This window comes from Colletotrichum higginsianum, chromosome 10 (genome assembly GCF_001672515.1).
Source record: "Colletotrichum higginsianum IMI 349063 chromosome 10, whole genome shotgun sequence".
In the NCBI taxonomy this organism is placed as follows: Eukaryota; Fungi; Ascomycota; class Sordariomycetes; order Glomerellales; family Glomerellaceae; genus Colletotrichum; species Colletotrichum higginsianum.
The window spans coordinates 1,434,069-1,451,150 of NC_030962.1; the positions used below are offsets into that span (position 1 = coordinate 1,434,069).

A 17,082-nucleotide genomic window follows, 5' to 3' on the forward strand; every position below is an offset into this window, starting at 1 on the left:
ATAGCTCATGTAAAGACCGAAAGCAAATCTCGAGGGGTTCTGATCTGCGAACCCAACTTCTTGGGCTCCTGGCAATGCTTTGCTTCTATGCTTTGAGCATTGGACAAATGTCCTGGTGTCTTGAGGTAAATGGTTGAAATGAGATCCTTGCCCTCTAAACTACATGAATACATCTCCAGAAACCAAACGTGGCGAAGGTCTTGCCATGAGCCGAATTGTTGTATCAAAGCCAACTGTTCCAATCTATTCGTTCAGCTAGGGAATCATCTATCTCTTAAATCACACAACTAGTTCATAAATGAGGTGATTTGTCTTGTAGCTTCCACTCCAAAAATAAGAAAATAAATTCTACAGTAACATTGTTTTCTTTTGGGCTGCTAATCATATCCTCTAGCTAGCTCTAGGTATGTCGGTGTTAGATCGCATCGCTCCGCTGGTTGAAGATGTCGGTTCTCTTTGGGCTATTTTTGCTCAGATCTTGATGAAATTCCATCTCCATTGCATCGTCCGTTGCGTCTCGTTCATCTTTATTTCCATTCTCAACAATGACCGCAGGCGATCCCGCCTGCTTTACAGTCTTCCATTGCACAAGGGCACTTCCGGCTATACTAGCGCAAGCAAGTCCCACCGCCACATACCAGGATTTGGTGAGAGACTTGCTGTATACTTGTAGCATTGGGCCGAGAGCGTCAGTTGGAAGCACTCCAGGCTGTCTGATGCTTGTTGCACCGCCATCAACGATGGCGGTGGCGTTGATGTTCGGCAGGTCTCTGGCTAGTCCGGCCCGAAGCTCGTTGGTAAATATGTTCTGGGCCACGGAAATAAAAATGGCTCCTCCAAACGTCTGCAAGAACATGACCAGCGCGGTACCAAGCGGAATCTCCTCCATAGGTAGGACCGTTTGAACGACAACGAGTGGAGTTTGCATGCTCTGGCCAGAACCCAAACCATACAAAACCTGGTACCCAATCCAAACCCGGGTTGGAATGTCCGGGTTCCAAGTGGTCAACAGACCCGAGCCGACGGCCATGAGGAGTGTTGACGCGATCATGAAGGGATTGTAGTACCCGATCTGGGTGATACCTACCCCAGCCAGGATTGAAGCCACGGCTGTGGCGAGAATCAGGGCAAGGTTCATCAATCCAGACTCAACGGCAGACACTCCTTTGATGGCTTGGAACCAGATGGGGATGTATTGTCGCATCGTGAAGTCTGCCCCAGCTGTACAAACGGAGAACCAGCATGCTGCAGCAACGCTTCTTTGCGTGATGACCTTGATTGGGAGTGTTGCGTTCTTTCCGCTCTTCGCTTGAATGAAGACAAAAGCAACGGATAGGATGCCAAAGAAGACAATAAGAACGATGACTCTTGGGTCGCCCCAAGGATATTTGGTCCCTCCCCATTGCAGTGCCAACAGAAGGCAAATCACTGCCGGCATGAGTGCGAGTGTGCCAACGGGATCAACTTGCATGGCCTTTTCAAGCACCGTCTTGCGTTCTCTGTCGTCCGGTCGAGGTGGCTGGTTGAAAAGAAGGGCCATGATAACAAATGCAACGGCCCCAATGGGCAGATTAATGTAGAACTATGCTTCATCAGCATCTCAAATACCATAAGAGCCTGCGCCAAAGGGATCACTTACACACCATCGCCAGGTCACTTTATCCGTGAAGGCTCCTCCCAGCAACGGTCCAACTACAGAGGCAATTGCATATACACCGCCGACGAGACCGGTGTATGCAGGCCTCTTGGGCAGAGGAATGATGACGGCGATGATAGTAAACGTCCCGGCTAGAATCCCGGCGCAGCCAACGCCCGCGATAGCTCGACCCAGGATAAGGACGGTCGACCGAGGTGCTGCGCCACACACTGCTGACCCGACCTCGAAGATAATGATGGAAATCAGATATACTAGTTTTATGGAGAAAAGCGAGTAGAGTTTTCCAAAGGTGAGTTGGAACGTGCAAGTCGTAAGAAGGTAGGCACTGCCGTACCATCCAATGTCGTTGATTGAGCTGAATTCATCCGTAATCCGCGGGATGGCGGTTGACAAAATGATGTTATCCTAGTGAGAATCAATCAGAAGGGCGTCGGGAAGGAATGTTCGCGCGGAGACGACATACCAGACCAACTAAGAAGAGCGTTGTGCATAAGCCTAGCGTGATCGCAAGAAGCTTGAGGCCCGTTGGCCCATCGACACTCGGGTCGGCAGCAGAGTTCTCAGCAGTCGGATGATCAGTTATCGTCGGCTCATCAGATCTGAAGCTCGACTCTTGACTCTCTGTCTTGCCCCGTTTGGACAGTTTGACCGAAGAATGCATGTTGGACCGGGTGTTAGGCTAGAGTCTTGTTGGTTTCCTCCTGTGAACACAAAATTGACATGAATTTCAAGTTTCCCAAACCTTGTGAGAAATAATGAAATAATTTGGAGTGCCGGTTTCTTTCGACCAGAGACTGTGAACTGGGCCAACCAAGTATGGGTCACACTCCATGTCTACAGTCCGCCAACCTTCTACTTTCGATTTTCAAGCTATCTGCCACATCAAGCTGCATGCAACCCATGATGGTTACACTTGTGTGTCACTTTCAACTTTGTTTGGTCCTTTAAGGTCACGCCCCGTTAACATCGTGAGTCATGATGCCACAGCTCATGTCAACTCATCTCGGCAGTGCCAAAACCTTGTGGTTGATCCCGAAGCGTACTTCATTTAAGGTTATAGCTTGAATCAGAGCATGCAGTCTTGCAGAATGCGTGCTAAGGTTTATTCCCCGGTGCTTCACGGCTTTTACCTATTGGGTCTTCCGGGACAAAGAATCCGGAATACAGTTTATACAGTCCCGCCGCCAATTCCGAGTTCCTCACATGAGTAAGCATTCAATGCAGATATTTACCCGGAATGTGTCATTTTAGGGCGCCCCGGTTACCACAGAGAACTGAGGCTACTCACAAGAATGCTATCGGTGCCCTAGGGATTAGGCCGAATTAGTTGTTGTTTCGTTACAAACAATTCGAGGCAAAATCCACTGATGCTTCAAGGAGGTGATAGTACCGGTCTGATTCTGTCCTGTCTCTGTAGACGTGAATACACACCCTAAAGCAACCTCTTGTCTCCATCCTAAGAAACATCAAGACTATTTGTTGCAAAGCCACACATCGTGGTCCGTGTGTAACGAAACAACGACCAGCAAACCGTTTGCACTGATCCAAAATGGCACCGTACATGAGTCATGGAAGTTCCTCGTCTGAGCTCAGCTCCCCAGTGGACGGCATGCATTCGCCTAGAGGAGGGCCAGCAGATCCAGTCGCAGTTATTGGGATGAGCTGCAAGTTCTCTGGCGAAGCGACAACACCAGAGAAGCTCTGGCAGCTTGTTGTCGACGGTAGAGACGGCTGGACGACCATACCAAAGTCAAGATTCAACGCAGATGCCTTCTACGATACAGACCATGCGAAAATTGGAATGGTATCATGACCGCATCTTCCTGTGTTTATTGGCAAGGTCCGCTGACGCATGTTACGATAGTCTAACGTGGTTGGCGGCCATTTCCTCAAAGAAGATGTCGCCGAATTCGATGCATCCTTCTTCAACTTCACAGCTGAAATTGCGAAAGTGAATATTCACTTGACTCTTGAGTTCACCGTGTCCAACAACTGACAACGTTACTACGATAGGCGATGGACCCGCAGATTCGATTGCTTCTTGAGTCTGTGTTTGAAACCTCTGAAAACGGTAAAGACTTTTTACTTGCACCAGCAACAAATCACCGCTAATCGAACCGACTGCTTCGTAGCCGGCGTACCGCTGCAAAAGTTGGCCGGAAGCGACACTTCAGTGTTCGTGGGGTCTTTTTCCAGGGATTACCATGACAGCCTCTTGCGTGATCCGGACACGCTTCCAAGAACAACCCTCACCGGCAATGGGGTTGCGATGATGTCCAACCGCATTTCTCACTTCTTTGACCTTCGTGGACCGAGCTTGACGACGGACACGGGGTGCTCTGCAAGTTTAGCAGCTCTTCATCTGGCTGTGAACAGCATTCGAAATGGAGAGTCACGGATGGCCATCGTTGGCGCCTCAAATCTCCTTCTGAACCCCGATCCTTTCATCATTATGTCAAGCCTAGGGTGAGTTTCTTCGACCAAACTCATGTTTGTGGTATACTAAATAAACTTAGAGTTCTCGGCGCAGATGGTCGATGCTTTGCCTGGGACAGTCGAGCAAACGGCTATGGTCGTGGTGAAGGCATGGCGACGCTTCTGTTGAAGCCTCTCCGGGATGCAATGGCGGACGGCGACCCCATTCACGCGGTGATCCGAGAGACTGCCATCAACCAGGATGGAAAGACTCCGACTATTACCTCCCCGTCATCCGAGGCCCAGGAAGAGTTGATTCGAGCTTGCTATCGCAGAGCCGGCTTGGACCCTGCAAAGACGCCATATGTCGAAGCCCACATGACCGGGACTCCAACGGGCGACCCGATTGAGGCGAAAGCAATCAGTTGTGTCTTTGGCAAAGGTCGGGGCGTCAGCAATCCAGTACTTGTGGGGTCTATCAAGACCAATCTGGGACACCTGGAGGCATCAAGCGGAATAGTGGGTGTTATCAAAGCTATTATGATGCTAAAGCATGGAGTCATCCCTCCGAGTCTGAACTACGAACAAGCGAACCCCAACATCGACATGAACTCACTGGGCGTCCAGGTTCCCACGAGCACGCGGGAGTGGCCCAAAGACATGCCACGCCGTATCTCGGTCAACAATTACGGCTACGGAGGGACGAACGGCCACGTAATCATTGACGGAGCAGTCGAGCACGTCCGTGAATACTCGACGGCAGCTGAGCGGTTCGATCACCCTCGGCTCATCGTCATGAGTAGCAAAGATTTCAATGTCACCAACAGAATGGTCGCCAACCTGAAAGACTACCTTGAGGTTCGAAAGTCATCCGATCAAAAAGTCAGTCTCGATGACCTTGCCTACACTCTTCACGCCCGACGATCACATTTCTCATGGAGAGCGGCCATATCAAGCACAAGCTGCCATGAAGATATCACAGAGGCCCTAGAAGATCCGACCAGGAAGACTGTGGCATTGGCCAAAGAAGCCCCTCGTATCGGGTACGTTTTCAATGGACAAGGCGCTCAGTGGCACGCCATGGGACGAGAGCTCATCGCCATCTATCCTGTCTTTCGGAAGGCTCTTCTGCAAGCCGATATAGTCTTGGAAGACTACGGAGCAGATTGGTCTTTGATAGAAGAGCTCCAACGCGGCGAAAAGTCCACGCGCGTAAACGAGCCTCGTCTCAGTCAGCCCGTTTGCGTTGCCCTCCAGGTCTGCTTGGTTGACCTTCTCAACTCTTGGGGCATCCATCCCAGTGCCGTCGCCAGTCACTCAAGCGGTGAAATCGCCGCAGCATACGCAGCAGGCGCGTTGACGTTTGAGGAAGCCTTGGGCGTGGCCTACTTCCGAGGTCACCTGACAGAGAAGCACCATAGTGCATCTAGGGTTCCTGGAGGCATGATGGCTGTAGGCTTAGGTGCCGAAGATGCATTGTCCTAACGTCGGGCACCCACTTTTCGCCCACCCCCCCATTTCGCCCACCCATAAATGAGGCTATCCCCATCATAACCACCAAGTTCAATTAACTATTGACTTCGTCTAGATGCCACCACAATACAGCTTTCAGCTTCACTAGGTAAATCAGACTCGCTGGATTCATCCGTGATACCCTCTTTTTCGCCAGCCTCAATTTGAGCCTTCTGGATGTCCTTGATATTGGCGAACTTGGTGTTTGGGTCGATCTGGACTGTCCTTCTTTTCCTTGCTGCATTATTGGTGACTTGGGCCTGCAGGAGCTCAAGATTATGCTGGGCAGTTGCCAGCTTATAGGACTGCTCGCTGAAGCCTTTTTTCACCTTTATGAAAAGGAGGCGTTGAGTACTAGCATCATTATCCAGCTCTGTGAATAGCTTCAACTGGCCAGCCAGATCCTTCATCTTCCTTGGCGTCGACCATGCCACTGCAGACGATACAGAAGCCCATCCTTCAGCTCCCCTGCCTTCCTTGACTTCCTCCTTGCCTCCAGACTGCCCTTTGCAGGTCTGATGAGATGATGCTGATGGTGTTGGTGTTGATGGGAGCAGCAGACGACTCATAAGGGGCTTTGCCATAGAAACAGGCCATAGTCCAGTCCATTTCCACCCACTTTTAATGTTCTGGATCGTCATCCCTGCCAGGGCAGCCTTATAATAACAGCCTAGGAAGTTCCTCTTGCCTACAACAGTAGAGTCATTCCAATGACTAAGGTATCCAAGCTCCTTCCTATAGGCTGCCTTTAATGGGCCAAAGACTGACTGATCAAGTGGCTGGAGGACATGGGAGGTATGTGGTGGTAAGAACAATAGATGGATGTTGTTTATATAGCAGAGCCACATAAAGTCCGTCGTTGTATGGCTCCCATGCCCATCCAAGACCAGCAGTCTAACCTCCTCCTTGCCCTGAGGGACAGTCTGAGGGATGAAGACCTTCTGCAGCCATTCAACTGCAGTGGCATCTGTTGTCCATCCATTCTCTGTTGCTGTAAACTGCCAGCCTTCATAAGGGCCAAGATCCAAAGGAAACCACTGCTGCTGGACTGTTATACCCTTATATATAATGAGGGGATGCAGTCTGTGGCCCAGGGCAGAGATGCATTCAATAATAGATACCCATGCCCTTGATCCAGGCTGTTTCTTGCGAACAGACTTCGTCTCAGACATGCCCAGCACCAGCCCATTAGATCCTTGCCCCTCAAGGATACCAGTCTCATCCATGTTGTATCTGTTGGCTGGTTTAATGCTGATGATCTCTGGCATGGCGAGATGCTTGAACCAGTCCCTGATGACCTCAGTAGATGCCCCATTAACACGTCTAGAATCGATAGGGCGACTTCTCTGGACCTTGACTGAAGGATTCCTATTCAGAAAGGCTGTTATCCAACCTTTCCCTATAGGCTCTGTATCCCCCATAGCATGGAGGATCCTCTCTGCGAATAGCTTCACTTGCAGATGGGTTGGAGCAACACCAAGGGCATGCTGAATGCGAATCCATTCAGCCAACTTAGCCTCCTGACCTATAGAGAGTCTCTGATGGTCAGCAAAGGCAAGTTGCCTTGGTTGGCAGCCCTTGATGCGACTGCGAAGTGTTGAACGTGGCACACCCCATTCGATTGATGCTTTCCGGAGGGACTGCCCATTGGCGACTGCTTCCAAGGCCTGATTGACCTCATACTCGGTATATGCGCTCATAAGGGCAAGAAAAAGGTATGCTGAAAAAATGAAGCCATTCGGATAAAAACTGTAAATGTTGTGATGGTTAGAAAAAGGAGGAGGTTGGAGGTTAGGTGTGCTGATGAGGGATTTATGGGTGGGCGAAATGGGGGGGTGGGCGAAAAGTGGGTGCCCGACGTTATATGGTGGACCACGGTGTCAGTCAGAGTACTGTGACCGTAGCATGCGTCAATAGTCCCTCAAGCGTCACACTGTCGGGAGATCTTGACGTGATTGAGCGCCTTGAGAAAGACTTTTCTCGGGATCAGATCTTTGCGCGGAAGCTAAAGGTCAAATCGGCGTACCACTCTCACCACATGCTACCGATGGCGCAGGAATACCTAAAGGCTCTTCAAAATATCATTCAGCCAAAGCTTAAGTGGCACAAGATTATTTACTCTTCTCCCGTCACTGGCGACCTCATTGACAGCCCCGAGAAGCTTGACCCCCAGCACTGGGTCAACAATCTGCTCCAGCCGGTGCAATTCTCAAAGTCTTTTGAGAAGATGTGCTTTGCGACGAGTGCCGAGGAACCTGCCGTTGATTTCATTCTAGAAGTCGGTCCGCACTCGGCTCTAGCAGGTCCGATTAGGCAGATATGCAACGCTCCGGGCCTGAAGGGCATCAACCTGCCCTACGCGTCCGGTCTAACCAGAGGCCGGAACGCCGGAGTCACAATGCAATCTGCTGCAGGAGCTTTGTGGTGTGCGGGCTATCCCGTTGATATAGCAGCCGTCAACTGCCAACAATCTCGCGAGAATCTCCGCGTCATCGCAGACCTTCCTCCATACCCCTGGAACCACTCGAACCGTTTCTGGCAAGAATCGCGTTTGAATGTTGCCCATAGGCATCGGAAGCATGTGCGCAACGAACTCATCGGTTCCTTGCTGCCCGGTCCTGCATCTACAAGTCCGATGTGGAGGCATTTTCTCAAGGCTTCTGACTTGCCTTGGCTCCGAGATCATCTTGTGCAGTCGGACATTGTATACCCAGGTGCCGGCGGTATCGCCATGGCGATTGAAGCCCTGCGTCAGTTCTCTGAGGTTTCTGAAGAGTCTATCGATGGATACTGTCTGAGAGATATCCAGATCAGCAACGCATTGGTCATTCCAGACACCGAGGGAGGCATTGAGATCCAGCTATCTTTGCACCCATGCAACAGCAAGAATCTGGAACCAGGCTGGTACGAGTTCTCACTAAAGTCACCAAGCTCTGACGGCGAGTCTTGGACCGAACACATCAACGGCTACATCTCTCAGCGGCAGAAGCCGAATATCTCCATCACTCCGGTGCCAATTTCAAACGGCCAAAAGGCAGATCTCGAGAAAGATTACTCACGCAATGTCGAATCTGACGTCCTCTTTGCACGACTGAGGAAAATGGGACTTCATCATGGCCCGACATTCCAGAATATGCTCAACATCCACGCCAGTGACTCAGGATCGAAATTCCAGTTCAAGGTTGCAGACGTGAAGTCTGCCGGTAGTCATCTGCTCCATCCCACAACGTTGGACTCGATCTTCCAGGGCGCGTATGCTGCCTTGCCTGTCGAGTCTTTCCAGGACTCAATGGTGATGCCCCGGGCCATAGAAGAGATCTTCGTGTCACAACTCATCACCTCATTGCCTGGGACACGGTTCGAGTCCCTTGCAACTGTCAATCGTCTTGACAAATCCGGCTTCCAGTCTTCGGTTTCCACTCACGACCTGTCTGTTCCAGGCACAACCCTTTTAGAAGTCAAGGGTCTCTTTTGCCAGGCTGTGAGAGGTATCAGCGAGGGCCATCATAGCCACGAGCCGCCGAAGCTTCTTTTCAAGATGCATTGGCATCCTGACGTGACGCTCATGCCATTATCAAATTTGAAAGATCCGCTCAAGTATAAGATTGACTCCAAAGAACTTTCCGTAAACAAGAAGCTGGTCCGGGCAGCGTGGTACTTCATCCAAGACGCAATTCAAGACTTGAGTGCAGATGAGACCGCGCTCGCCAATATGGAGTGGTATCACAAATCGCTCTACACCTGGATGCAATGCAACTATGAAGCTGGACTTGTCGGCACCTTGACGCGCGGAAGCGCCTCGTGGGCCAAGACGAGCAAGGGCATGAAGCATATGCTGTTAGATGAGGTTGCTTCGGAGAGTGTGAACGGACGCTTGCTGTGTCGCATCGGCAGAAACCTACCCAAGATCCTGAGAAAGCAAGCTGCGCCGCTGGAAGTCATGATGGAGGGCAATTTGCTCTACGAGTTCTACGGCAAAGCTCTTCGTTGCAATCGATCCTACGACCAAGTACAAAAGCTCGTCCACCTTTACTCGATGAAGAATCCTCGTGCCAAGGTCCTCGAGATTGGAGGCGGAACTGGTGGATGCACAGGATCAGTCCTGAAGGGACTGTCTGAGGATACACCCGACGGCCGGTACCGCTTTTCGACATACACATTCACCGACGTCTCAACTGGATTCTTTGAAGCGGCGTCGAAGAAGTTTGCGAGCTACGGCGACATGATCAACTTCAAGAAGCTTGATATTGAAACCGATCCCGTGGAGCAGTCCTTCGAGGCTGGCTCGTATGACCTCATCATCGCCTGCCAAGTGCTCCATGCCACCAAGAACATGGAGACGACGATGAAGCACGTCCGCAAGCTTCTCAAGAATGGGGGAAAGTTGGTCCTCGTCGAAACCACAAAAGACACGCTTGACGTCCAACTTGTCTTTGGGACACTGTCAGGCTGGTGGTTGGCAGAAGAACCCGAACGCAAAGGAGGCCCGAACTTGACCCTCAGCCACTGGGGTCGGGTTCTCGAGAACTGCGGGTTCAGCGGCATCGACTTGGATGTTCGAGACATGGAGGACGACGCGAACTATTCTTTCAGCGTCATGACTTCTACGGCAACCACCACGCCTTCATATCCTCATGAAGTTGCCATCCTCAGCCCACTAATGGGAGTGCCAATGAACTGGACGAATGAGCTTGAGAAAGCGATTCAGTCCACCACGGGTGCTATAACCACGACTTCAGACTGGACGTCTATCGATGCCACGGGCAAGGTGTGCATCATGCTTGTTGAAATGATCGCTCCCTTCTTGAGTCGGCTGGACCGAGAAGATTTCATGCGCATTCAACGTTTGTTGACGACTGCTCGAGGCGTACTGTGGGTGACACGTGCCGGCCTCATCGACGGGTCCGAGCCTGATATGGCTTTACATTCTGGTCTTCTACGAACACTACGAATGGAAGACGCCGGCCGGCGATACGTCTCCCTCGATCTCGAGACTACTGAGTCACCTTGGTCTACCAAAAATGCGGGCTTCATAGTGGACGTTCTCAAGACTTCATTCGACTTCTCTTTCGCCCAGCAGGAGGTCGACTGTGAATACGCTGTTCGGGACTCGCTACTTCATGTGTCCCGTATCTACAACCACGACACGGAGAACAGGGCTTTGGCACCAGAGTCCGTCACGCCCGAGCCAGAGCTCAAGGAGTTCAAGGCCACTGACCCAAGCATGGATCTGAGAATGGAGGTTGGCACCCCTGGGCTTCTAGACTCTTTACGGTTCAGAGAAGTCGAACATTGTGATGCGGCGTTGGAGGCCGACCAGATTGAGATCGAGCCTCGCGCTTTTGGTCTCAACTTCAGGGACGTGCTCGTCGCGCTTGGCCAACTTGACGAGACCATCATGGGCTATGAGTGCAGCGGGATCGTTACTAGACTTGGCTCAGAAGCGAGGGAAGCCAGTGGTCTAAGTATCGGGGACCGAGTTTGCGCCATTCTCCGCGGCCACTGGGCGACCAGGGTCTCTATCAACTGGCCATGTGCCGTTCGGATACCCGATAACATGTCGTTTGAGGAAGCGGCAACGATCCCCATGGTGTTTGCCACGGCGTATTACGGTCTCTACGATGTTGGCAGGCCCGCCAGAGGCGAGACTATACTTGTCCACGCCGCAACCGGGGGAGTCGGGCAAGCTGCCGTGATGCTCGCTCAGCAACGGGGCGCCAAAGTCTTTGTCACAGTTGGCACCGAAGCCAAACGGGAATTTGTGATGAAGGAGTTTTGCATCCCCAAAGAACACATTTTCTCGAGCAGAGACACATCTTTCGGTCCCGCTCTCATGGCAGCCACCAACGGCAAAGGAGTCGATGTCGTCCTCAACTCGCTCGCCGGCCCGCTGCTGAAGGAGACGTGGAACTGCATGGCACGATTTGGTCGCTTTGTGGAGATTGGAAAGCGGGACATGGAAGCAGCGAAAAACCTGGACATGAGCCCTCTACGACGTGCCGTTTCTTTTGCCGCGGTGGACGTATTCCAGCTGGGCAAGTACAAGGGCGGCGTTCTTCAAGACGCCCTCTGCGGCGTCATGGAGATGTTTGAGAAGAAGCAGCTTCGTGCTGTAGCTCCAATGACAACTTTCTCTGCGTCAGATGTAGACAAAGCCTTCAGATTGATGCAGAGCGGCAAGCACATGGGCAAGATAGTTGTAGTACCGAAGAAGACGGACTTGGTCAAGGTAAGACGGCCTTTCTCCCAGGCTCACTGACGGCTGGCTAACTCATGGAATCAAGGTTGTTTCTTCTCCAAAAGCAGCACGCCTGTCGCCCGACGCGTCATATCTCATTGTGGGCGGCATGGGCGGCATCGGCCAGTCTATTGCACGATGGATGGCCAGGCATCTCGGTTGCAGGAACCTAATCATTCTTTCCCGGAACGCAAGCAAGCATGACGACTGCGTGCCCCTCGTCGCGGAACTCGAGTCATTAGGATGCAGAACCATGGTCCGAGACTGCGATGTGTCATGTGAAGCTGATTTCAGGCGTGTCATTGCCGATGCTAGGGGGAGATATCCGCCTGTTAGAGGAGTGATACAGGCTGCCATGACATTAAACGTAAGTTGTGGCGCCATCCGTCAAACCAAAAGTGCCGCCCCCCCTGACTAAAGACCTGCAACAGGACTCCATCTTCCCGAACATGAAGTATGAACAGTGGCTGGCTGCCACAAGCCCCAAGATCTCGGCGACGTGGAACATCCACAACAATCTCCCAGATCTCGATTTCCTGGTCCTGCTCTCATCCTTGACGGGCCTTGGGGGCAATACCAGCCAGGCAAACTATTCCGCCGGCGGAACTTTCCAAGACGCCTTCGCCAAATACAGAACCTCGCAAGGCTTGCCCGGAGTTTCTATCGACTTGGCCGCAATCCAGGAAGTCGGCTTCGTCGCCAACACTGAAGGGGTTGCGAACCGCTTGACCAAGACTGGTCTCGCTGACATTGACGAAGCTACCCTGCACAAGATCGTTGAGACGGCCATCCAGAACCCGCGCCGGCCAGTCGACCTCAGCCAGCTCATTACGGGAATCTTAGAGTTCGACGAGACCTCCACGGTCGCCTGGGTCAACGACAGGCGCTTCTCATCCGTGCAGTTGAATCACACGGGTCCAAGCGGCTCGCGTGGCCGGACTGACCAGCAACCCGGCGCGGCGGCACGTCTGTCTGACTTGTTGCAGTCCGCGACGAGTGGCATGGACGCAGTGGCCCTCATCCTGGACGCCATCGTCTCAAAGTTGGCCGACATGTTTGGGCTGGACGTGGCCGAAATCGACAAGAAACATCCCGTCTCCAAGTATGGGGTTGACTCGCTCATCGCAGTCGAGTTACGCAATTGGCTGGTCTCCAGCGCCGGGGCCGAGACAACAAGCATATTTGACGTGCTGCATAGCCCAAGCTTGAGTGATTTGGCCGAAAAGATTGGAGAGAAGAGTCGCTTTGTTGCGAGCGTGGTAAAGCCCGCATAGGCCGAGCAGCGTGTGGGGATTTGTAGGACACACTGCTATCGCCTGAATGTAATCAAATCCATGTAGTCTTGTTGCATTCGGTTATCCTACTTTAAATTTCAAACGGACACCTCTGGGTAGACGCTTCTACCATCTGTGTCTTGATGTCACTGTCATCAGACACTGCTCCCATGTCTAAACGGTCTATGTAAACCCCGCAGCACACACAAGAATAAGTCCGCATAGATAGTTCAATTGGACACATCCCGCGGCCGTTAAGAGTTTTATGTCAGCCCGGTCGCTTGAAGTAAATGCGTCAGGATCGTGATTGAAATGTCTGGCCTGGAGTGGACGTTGAATCTCGGCTTTCTCATTGATTCGGGCTAATTAGTGATCGACATATAATCTCAGAGTGATTCAAAAGATGATTACGGGAGATGTTGAATCTCGGCTTTCTCGTTGATTCGGGCCAATTAGTGATCGACATATAATCTAAGAGTGATTCAAAAGGTGATTACGATACATCCGCGTCGCCCTGAATCACTCACCAGGGTGCACTTACGCTGTCACTGTCTCTCGGCCAGACTTCACATGCCTCAGAAAGTAATTCTTAAGATGCAGACAAGCAACGCTCTGCCACTGTGCTAGCTGGTGTAGCAAGTTCCTGTATCTAGTTTGCGCGACTAACTACAGCGTTTCGGCATCCCCGCGGTCACACTTCATCAACAAAGTCCTCATGCACTGAATCCTTCTTTCTGCGCCGAGAAGCGGTGCCAAGTGTGCTTTTCTCGTCCCAACTCTCGATTTGATCTTGCCAATCAGCTGGCAAAACTCGGTGAGCTGGCCTGTCACCAGAAACCGCAAGACCTGGATCTGGACCGACGAACTTTCGACTTTGTACGACTGGAACCAGATGGCAGCGCCTCCTGCGAAAGGAGTCGTGGGCGACTGCGCCTGCTGGGCAACGTCAACGTAGCAGCGGACAGTCTTTTCGCAGATGCTGCTCAGATACTGCCCGGCCATCGCCAAGAGCATCATGCTCTCCGATCGTGATTTGCACAAGGTGCAGCCGAGGATGGATTCACACCCTTTGATGGCCTCTCGGCAGCAGTTGAGCAGCCCATCCATGGTGGGCACCTCCGTGTTGGCGCCTTCGTTCCCGAGCTGCTCCAGCAGGTGCGCTGCGAGCCGCAGGCAACGGCACTCGGTTTTCTTCTTCCGCGTCGTGTCCACGCTTTCCAGCAGCGCGCTCATGGGGCTTGTGGCGGCTGGTGCCGACATTTTGTAGGCCACAGGTGTTCCCTTTCTGCTTGGCTGTGCTTTGCTAGCCGTCGGATGGTCTACTTGCGGTCCCACTGGGTGATGTGCCGCGAAGTTCTCGTCTAGGAGCATGTCCAAGCTTGGCGACGATAAGCCAGGTGTCGATGAAGATTCATCAACGATGTCAGTACCCTCTACAAATGGACAAGGTCAGCTGGAGAATCAACGAGACCAAGGGACAGAGCAAACTGACCATTCATGTCAAAGTCAAGCTGAGTCTCTTCTGAGCTCAACCCGTCGTCCCCGCTGTCCTCGATCAGGTCACAATATGACGTATCTTTCCCTAACTCCTGCCAAGGGCCAGAGAACTCTCCACCCTTCATGTTGATCATTTCTGTCGTTCCGTTTGGCGACAACAGACTGCAAATAGCCAGCCATTGGTCAATTTGATTTTGCTCCTCTTTAGCATATTGCAGGCTGTTATTGTTGTCTTTGCTGCTTGTCCCGAGTTGTTCAGATACCAAGTTCATACTGGGGCTTAAGAGCCCACCTTGCTCCTGCGACATATTCATGTCAATTGTCGATCCGAGTTCTTGGTTGCTCTCGTCAAAAAGCAAAGTAGGATCTAGCTCGAAGCTATTAGAGAATGTGGGTGACGGGGGTGCCACGTTATCGTCAAGTGATGGCTGTCGCGATTTCGGTGTTCTTTTAGCCAAATAAGACGAGGACTTTTGTTTCCTGACCATGTTCCTATTCTTTGGGTAACTGCAAATGTTGGAGCTAGACTTGCATCTGTCGCACCCAGATGGGTCGCCGTTGCATCGAAGCTATGTCATTCCCCAGCGGTCAGCTGTTGACCATTACGCGGTCAAGAAACACGAGATCCAGGTTACCTTCCGCCCTCTGCAGTACTCGCAGGCAATGTGTGGCTTTCCGCGCCGGTTGCGATTAATCACCGACTCTGGGTTATTCTCGATAAAAGTTGGCTCCTTTTGCCGCATGTCATACATCAACGTGCCAAACATCTTGCAGACCTGATGCTAAGAAAATGGGGGCTAAGCAATGGGTAGAAGCGTGGTTCGGACGGGGGGGGGGGGGGCGGTGATAGTCTGCACTGGACAGCTTCAGCAAACCGAAAGCGAGGGCTTTGGATCATAGAATAACTTCTCGCCCGTCTTTTTTCGTCTCAAACGTTACGCAACACGTTCTCAGTGGATGGAGTTCACGGCTCCAGTAGGTAGACCTGGCGGGCAAACCTTAGGTCAGCAGCCATGGATCTCGTTGAGTTTATATCGCAACCTTCCAGAACCCAACGTCTAGCGATCATCGAAACTCTACCGAACAAGATTTCAACAAGATGGGGTCTCGTGGTAGCATCATGACAAGTTGCTTTGCAGTAGAAGATGAAGTAACACGATGAAAGAGCGGGCCTTCAGACTTGCATTACGTTGCGCGGGGGTTCTGGGGTGAGGATTTGACTCGGACTGTGTCAGTTATCGCCTTACAAGCCGCTGGGCACAGTTTGGTGTATTCTAACTCCATGCAGACTTTGAGCTTGAGACCTTCCGACCGCCGTCCGAACGAGAGCCTACCATTATAGCATTATCCCATCGGGATTCTTTCCTGATGAGATAGGGGTCGTAGCCGATCCGAGCCAGCATCCCAACAGTCAGATTCCAGGTATGACCTTGCAGTTCCGAACGCAAAACGGCAAAGCCTTCCGAATAAAGTGAGTTAAAACTCGGCGCCTAAAAAAGCTGTATTGGACTCGAGGGTATTCGTGTTTACAGTTACAGGTATTGCCGCGCAAACGCCCTGCGGGGTTACCATTCACGTGCACAGTTCGTGGTGGGACCGTAGCAACGTTTGCAAACGCATTTCTGGAAGTCTTTATTCGACTGCTATTCAGCGAAAGTTTTCTTGGACTGAGGTTAAAACCTTGGGCGGAGGTGCGATCAAACCTAAGCCGCGAGGTTTGCATATACTACCTCTTATTATGATGTCCTCCGCATTGATGATCGCTCTGAATGCTGCCGGCTTGATTGAATGGAGGAGCATGACATTTGATTCAGTCAAGCATATTCATAGTAGGCTACTCATCGTATTAGCATTTGGTGTTGGGGTGATTCTTGTAAGACTCGATGCGTTAAAGGGTTGGATTAGAGATCGCGGCCAGCCACGCAACATGGTACCCGGATAAGCAGCTTGTCTTGCAACATTTAGGTACTGCTGATTCTTAGATCCAGCCCAAGAATCCATGACCAGTCTCATTGACTCGTAACTGACCTTTTTGCTTGCTCGCAGGTCCAGCCACACCTCGATGACATGTGAGGACGATGAGACTAGTTGTAGGCCAACTTTTTTTACAGCATATGCTTGGGAGACTGCATCGATCAACAACGCAGGATCGCTTCGACAATTTTAGCGTCTATGCAGTGTCAATCAACTGACTAAGGGTAGCTGATGGGCAACTGAACAGGACCGATGTCATCCACTCGATGTTGCTGTCACGGAAGCCAACCCCGGCCTGTGTCAAGATCCGATAGCTACGAACAACGTGACAGTTGCCGAGATACCATCACGCACACGGCCAGCACTGATCCGATCGGATCCCGCCTCCCTGAGCCCTTATCGCTGTTTCACTTTGTCTGAATCATCGTGCCTTTTACTCGTATTTCTGTGACAAGGATGTCGAAATCGTTTCTCCCGTCATTGGTTTAAGCTTCGGGCCGAGCAGATGTGGTCGT

The 17,082-nt window shown here is 51.7% G+C and overlaps 4 protein-coding genes across 4 annotated transcripts; 2 read left to right on the forward strand and 2 right to left on the reverse strand.

Annotated features, from left to right (window-relative positions):
* Positions 1-415: 415 nt before the first annotated feature.
* CH63R_13917 (Major facilitator superfamily transporter) lies at positions 416-2,318 on the reverse strand (the record flags this gene model as incomplete). Its single annotated transcript, XM_018308891.1, has 3 exons — positions 416-1,582; positions 1,640-2,062; positions 2,121-2,318. The coding sequence occupies 3 exons, from the start codon at positions 2,316-2,318 to the stop codon at positions 416-418; spliced, it is 1,788 nt and encodes a 595-aa protein (XP_018151209.1).
* An 888-nt stretch (positions 2,319-3,206) lies between these two features.
* Positions 3,207-5,557, forward strand: CH63R_13918 (Type I polyketide synthase; the record flags this gene model as incomplete). Its single annotated transcript, XM_018308892.1, has 5 exons — positions 3,207-3,461; positions 3,522-3,608; positions 3,671-3,728; positions 3,790-4,123; positions 4,174-5,557. 5 exons carry the CDS (start codon positions 3,207-3,209, stop codon positions 5,555-5,557), a joined length of 2,118 nt encoding a protein of 705 aa, XP_018151210.1.
* Positions 5,558-7,448: 1,891 nt separating this feature from the next.
* Positions 7,449-13,096, forward strand: CH63R_13919 (Type I polyketide synthase; the record flags this gene model as incomplete). Its single annotated transcript, XM_018308893.1, has 3 exons — positions 7,449-11,813; positions 11,869-12,189; positions 12,254-13,096. 3 exons carry the CDS (start codon positions 7,449-7,451, stop codon positions 13,094-13,096), a joined length of 5,529 nt encoding a protein of 1,842 aa, XP_018151211.1.
* A 666-nt stretch (positions 13,097-13,762) lies between these two features.
* Positions 13,763-15,081, reverse strand: CH63R_13920 (C6 zinc finger domain protein; the record flags this gene model as incomplete). The annotated part of the gene is made up of 2 exons (XM_018308894.1): positions 13,763-14,529; positions 14,589-15,081. 2 exons carry the CDS (start codon positions 15,079-15,081, stop codon positions 13,763-13,765), a joined length of 1,260 nt encoding a protein of 419 aa, XP_018151212.1.
* Between the last annotated feature and the right edge of the window lie 2,001 nt (positions 15,082-17,082).